At 39.2% G+C, this 6,252-nt stretch overlaps 1 protein-coding gene across 6 annotated transcripts in view; it reads left to right on the forward strand.

Annotated features, from left to right (window-relative positions):
• LOC148025464 (uncharacterized) overlaps positions 1-5,561 on the forward strand; it is a 51,666-nt gene extending 46,105 nt beyond the window's left edge. For 3 of the 6 annotated variants that reach the window (XM_087692601.1, XM_087692602.1, XM_087692600.1), the window contains 3 exons: positions 4,067-4,157; positions 4,344-4,598; positions 4,682-5,559. In XM_087692601.1, coding sequence (XP_087548727.1) covers positions 4,067-4,157; positions 4,344-4,597 — 345 coding nt within the window. In that variant the 3' untranslated portion in view covers position 4,598; positions 4,682-5,559. Of the gene's footprint in view, positions 1-4,066; positions 4,158-4,343; positions 4,599-4,681 lie in introns of all 6 variants that reach the window. The other 3 variants (XM_087692603.1, XM_087692605.1, XM_087692604.1) reach the window with 3 other exon arrangements.
• The last annotated feature ends 691 nt before the right edge of the window (positions 5,562-6,252 follow it).

The following is a 6,252-nucleotide window of genomic DNA, read 5'->3' on the forward strand; positions in this document are numbered from 1 at the left end:
AACAAGTTAAGGGAAATGCCACAACCCAAGACTGTAGGTATAAACAATAGGACTTGATAGGATATAAAGGATTGTGCAACCCGGGACCGTAGATATGGATACAAGATATCAAAATTACAAGATCTCCCTCGACGGGGATGAACAAGATACAAGACAGTACTAGACAAGATTTTGTTCTACGAGATTACAAGGTGACAAGACAATAGGAGTATAATGGAAGACAAGACAAGACTAGATACCACGACTAGACAAGAACTAGAACTGGAACTTGAAGTTACTTACTTGGAGGTCTAGACTCCTTGAGCTTCCAAGACTGGCATTGGCAAGACTGAGGAGCTCTATGGCGAGCCTCACCTTTATAGGTGTTGGAGGGCAGCTAAAGATCTTCTAGAATGTTTCATGATAACATTATCGATGATGTAGGTGATGACATGGCATATCTTGTAGAAGGTTCTATGATGACATGGCAAGGGTGGGTTCGCATGGTTGGCTCGAGGATGTCCTATTAAGGGTGCTTTCGCATGGAGTGTGGATTTATATGGCACGAGTAAGAATTAATTTGTATACTTGATTATGGCATGTCCATGATAAAAACCTATAAAATGAGATTGGATTCAATGGAGGGCATCATGCTTGTTTATAGAAAGTTTTAGGACCTCTTATCGCACACCATTTTAAAACTGTCTCGAATCATGTATCAATTTGGAGTTTTGCTTAATTAAGCATTTTTGGGATTGTTTAAGTGGCTAATTTAAGATGTAATGCTTATGTTAGCTCAACAAAACGGACAACATATTTTGATTTGTATTAGTTCAATGATGCTTAGTGCATTGGACAGATACAAATCATGTTGTAGGGAAAGGCATATGTTTAGTGGGTGGGCTTACACCCTAAGTTGGCGGCTTATGAATTTCAATTAGTTTTTTAAAAACGTTTCGTGACGGATGATCAGATTGAAAATTTTCGAAAATTATTTGAGCTTGATATGGGGAAGAAGAGCTTGGATGCATACTCTTAGGAATTCAAAGATTTATTGCATAAGATAAAGGCCTTGGACGACCCTCAAGCATTGCTCTATATGGGATATCTTTTTGGATTGCCATGGGACTACCAGAATGAGGTGCTCCGCAATCCTCTTCACTCTCGAGGATGTCTATAGGTATGCAAATAATTTTTACAATACTTTGGTTGTAAGTAGGGACATGTAGTCGACTGGGGGTTCCCATTGAGCTATCTCAATCTTTAAGTCAAAGAAGTCATTTACCCCAGTAGCAACTTGTTAGCTGACCTCGGAGTTATATAAGAAAAAAGATGACAAGTGTAAGGTCACTTGTAGTGAGGATCGCTTGAAGGGCTTTTGTTTTGTGTGTCATTAGATGAGTCATTTTCGCCGTGATCACGAGTATCTCTAGAATAAAAAGATGAAGTCTACTTTCAAGACTTCGATAAATACTTTTGAGGCTCTAGGTATTTCCTTTGAAATTTTATTCAAAGAATGTTTTGTTAATGCTAGTAGTAGCAATAGTAGTTCCATTGATAAAACTGTTTTTGGTTCCCTTGATCTTTTCAAGGTTATTGGGCTTATAAATGGCCAAGACGTTATAGTTTTATTTGATAATGGTTCTACTCATAGTTTTATTTCTTCTTGCTTGATGCAGACTGCGACTCCACACAGTATCCATTGATCGAGTTTATTGTGTCCGATATGCAGAGATCTAAGGTCCAAATACCATTAGTTATGGATAGCTTTAGAGCATGCTCGAAAAATGCATTTTGAACGCGGTATGGACATTATCAGTTTTTGGTTCTTCCTTTTGGATTTACCAATGCTGTTGCAACTTTTTAATAGATGATGAATGATTTATTTCGTCCGTATCTAGAAAAGTGGATAGTCATTTTCCTAGATGACATGCTTATTTATAGTAACTCGTTGGAGAAACATGCCAAATACTTGTATATCGTTTTACATCTCTTAAGATGAGAGCAATTTTTTGCTAAACTATCCAAGTGTAAATTCTTTCACATAGAGTTGTTATATCTTGGTTATGTCATCTCAATTGATGGCATTTAGATCGATCCTAAAAATGTACAAGCAGTGCTTGATTGGTCTATTCCGAGGACGTAAGGTAAGTAAAATATTTTTTAGGTTTTATGAGTTTTTTTTTTTGGAAACTCATTAAGGACTATGCTCATATTGTTGAATCCTTAATACGTTTGCTTAAGAGTATTAGAAGCAAGAAGCAGCATGTTAGTCCACTTGCTGTTTGGACTAGTGAGCTCAATCTATGTTTTCAAACATTGAAATGACTTGTTACTACTGCACTGATATTGCAGATTATTGATTCAAATAAACCTTTTGAGGTTCATATAGATGCGAGCAATTGTGCTTTAGGTGGTGTTCTTTATCAGAACGACGTTCATGCTCTTAAAGTATGGAGTCATTATTTGTACGATGCCCGGCTTATTATTTGGATGAATCACCACTCATTGAAATACCTTTGTGATTAGTCCGATCTCGAGTTCGCAAGGCAAGATAGGTGAAGCTTTTGCAAGATATTGACTTTGAAATTCGCTATAGAAAGGCTGCATCTAATATGATTGTCGATGCTTTTAGTCAAATTTTTGAAGTCAATGCCTTATCCTTATCCGGAATTTTGACTGATTTCTTTCTATCTAAGAATGTTGCCAAAAGGATCTTCACTTCAGTAAGATCTAACAACTAGTTAAAGAGGGACATAGTAGCCTAGGAAGCTTAGGTGGTCTAGACACTTGAAGACTGACTGGCTATTGAGAGAAAGATGGGAAAAAAGTATTCCATCATGATATTTGTAAGAAAAATTTATACGAGTGCCACAACTTGAGGATGAAAGTCCCATGACTTGAGGATATTGCCCGTTATGTTCCACGTGAACTTGAATTGGTTCTTGACCTTAGGACTAAACAATCTTGCTGAATTGTTTATTTGGAGTATTTGGTCAAGTGAAAAAATGCTCGGAGGCGAAGGCTACTTGGGAGTTGGTACGTTCATTGAAGAGTTGTTTTCCTCACGTCATTTTTGAGAATATTGCTGAGGACAGCAATCATTCATAAGGGGGAAGCATAATGTTCTTGGATATCCGAATGGGTGCTAGTAGCATTGGTCATGGTGGTTAAGGACACTTCGGGGTTAGGGTAGATGAGTCCTCAAGGCCCTATTGTGCACATTGATTGTGTGATCACCACTCTTGGACTCTTGGCCTGTTGGCCGACACATCCGTACACTGGGATGGTGTGGGCTGGTGGTATGAGATGCCAACCCTTGGGATGTGGTCGTGACTGAAAGTGTTGCTAGCTCCTAGGCTCCGGGGTGAGCCCATTTGGCTCTATGGCTGGGAGGTGGGTCTGATGTCCAGTCTCTTTTATGGTGAGCTAGGCTTGCATCGTGTCTCGCATGTAGGTTGGATCCTAGGGGGATGCGTCAGGGGGGAGGCAGGTAACAACATTGTTATCCTTCTTATGGCCATCATTATTAACATATGTTAATCATCATAACCATCATCAAAATCATGAGCTCACCACTATCCCATTGCTCCTTACTGTCATTGTTGGTACATGCAAGGTGGAAACTCTCTAAACTACAACAAAACACCAATTGCTGAGTTACTCAAGGGCAGAGTAGCACCAATAGAAGATGGTGCATGAGTGCAAAACTCCAGAGAATACCAAACTACATGGATCCATGTTATACTCTATGTTCATGCTGCATTGTGATTAGGGAAAGACCAAGAGTTGTGTGTGTAGATGTGCTTTAGCCATTCTGGATCAAGTGTCAAAGAAAAATAAGAGAAGCCTCAAAGAAAAATAAGAGAAGTGTTGTACACATTGTCTAGTGTGTATTGTGATTAGGGAAAGACCAAGAGTTGTGTGCGTAGATGTGCTTTAGAAAAATTAGAGAAGCATTGTACATATCGTCTAGTGTGTATGGTTGCATGCCTACTGTGCTGAAGCTATCTTTGTAACCTGCTTCCAATTTATCACTTTGTTCATGTTACAGAAATAATAAAGTGTCTGAATGCTTTTGAAATAGGAAGCAATCGAAGGTGCAGACAAGATCTACTCGGCAGCTATAGCAAAGTTTGAGGCTGCCTTAGCATTAAGCAAAACATTTGCTCCTGGTGGTAAGAGTCAGCCTTTCCATGGATTTGTTACACTTGGCTTTGGTTATACAGTATGTAAAATTTAGCTTCTGGAGTCAAAATTAGTTTAGTAGTTCCAATGGTAAAGAGGTCGTTCGCATGTTCTAGCACTGTATTAAAAGGATGTAGTTTGGAGCAACAATGAAAGGTTTCCTTGTACTTGACCAGCCCTATTGAACTTGGGTTTAGCCCTTCGCGACCGGTCGTGGTTACGGCCAACGGACAGCGAGGAAAGAATCGAGCTTATGCAGCAAGCAAAGGTGGCATTTCAAGAGGCTCTTCGATATGATCCTGATTATGTGCAAGCCAAGCGGGCAGTTGAAGCCTCCACTAAGGAACTGAAGAAGCTTGAGGTTTTAAATACAAGTAAAGTGAAAAGAGCTCAAAGAAAAAAACCCGAAAATTGGTGGGATTGGAGCTGAGGTATGCACATAGAATCTTCTGATGCTTTGCTGATATGACTCTGACCTATTTAAAGTATGTTTTCTGTCTTCTGCTTATCACAGATAATTGAAGACTCTCGTCAAGATGATTCTATTTCCAAGTGGCTGCAATATAACATCTAGAGAATGCGCCATGGACAAATGTATTGTATTCAAGAATTTCTGCTTATATCAACAGTACAACCAGAGCCTGGAAGGATAAGAAAGGCTATGGGTAAAAAAGAAAAGCTTGTGCTATGCCTTACAGTCACTGTGGAAGGCTATGGGTAAAAAAGAAAAGCTTGTGCTATGCCTTACAGTCACTGTGGATGTCTCCAAATGTAATGCTCTTTGCAGGATTTACATGAACAAATACGCATGCACATGTACAGTAATAACTATGCGCGCGGCTCCACACACACACGTACTCACTCTTGACACCCAGTCTGACTGCTTGACAATACAATTGTTGTATGGTTCTGGAGGCTTCATAGGCTCACACATCAGTAAGCAAGCTTTACCAGAGAACATGCAAGTGTAGATTGCAATAGAATGAAGAGAATATCAGGTAAAAGCCACAAAAAGGATATTATAATTAGTCCTCAACATGTCCTCTGACCTCTTCTTTCCCTTTGTAAAAAAACAAAAAGTTGGCCATATCCTTCTTATGGAAGTCCTGAGCAAACAAAGCATTTTTCAAGCTTTATTATTCAGTTACACCTGGTAGAAAGGGCATGAAAATCTTGTAAGCCTTATTCTGATAGTGAATACCAGCACCTTGCTTCTATATGAATGTACTGTTGCACTTCCGGATGAGGAAAGGGGGCGTGTGCATGGAAAAACTAAGGTTTAGTGTCAATTGCAAAAATTGGCCAAAAAACCTCTACATATTGGAGGGGTGGATGAGTCCACGTTGATTTTTAGCTGTTTTTTTGTGAAAGACCATCTGAATTCCTCGAAAAGGACCTACAAATACTTAGTTGAAGGTTTCATATCGGTGAAAATGTTTTGACTGATGCTTGTGCTTTCAGTTTTGACCATCAATGGTTTCTGCCATCAGTATGGATACCTCAATGTAAATACAAAAATGAAAATGGCCAAATTTAGATGGTAGAGAGAGAGAGAGAGAGAGAGAGAGAGAGAGAGAGAGAGAGAGGGTTCTTTTAGGGTGGCCATAGCTATTGAGAATACGATTGAAACGGGGAGGTCCCATTCCAAGCATATGGAGGTGAATTTAGGATTTTTTCCATAATTTTGAGATGAACACCTAACGAATATTCAAAGAGACTTTGAAAGCACACTCTAAAAATCATATTACACTATTAAAGACAAAATGAATGGTGCATCATACGTGAAGGACAATTGATTCTACAAAATGAGTATATGCTTCCCTAGAAGGTCTAAAGACTCTAGCTATAAATGGAGGCAAACCTTGAAGGTTGAACCACATATCATGAAAGCCAAGGTCGAACTGCAAGGCCAATAGTAGATACAAATGCCTAGTCAAAATGTTGAACATGTTGGACATAAGCATCGTAGATGGCGAGTTGAAGTCCCAAGCTACATCTATCAAAGCTCTAAGCCTTGAGGATTGTTGGACTCCTTCGAGATGCCCATGATAGCATCCACATCTTACACCTTAGTTATAGTTTTTC

The sequence above is a fragment of the Lygodium microphyllum genome, chromosome 14 (genome assembly GCF_053477565.2).
Source record: "Lygodium microphyllum isolate KBCC chromosome 14, Lygodium_microphyllum_v1.1.10, whole genome shotgun sequence".
NCBI classification, from domain to species: Eukaryota; Viridiplantae; Streptophyta; class Polypodiopsida; order Schizaeales; family Lygodiaceae; genus Lygodium; species Lygodium microphyllum.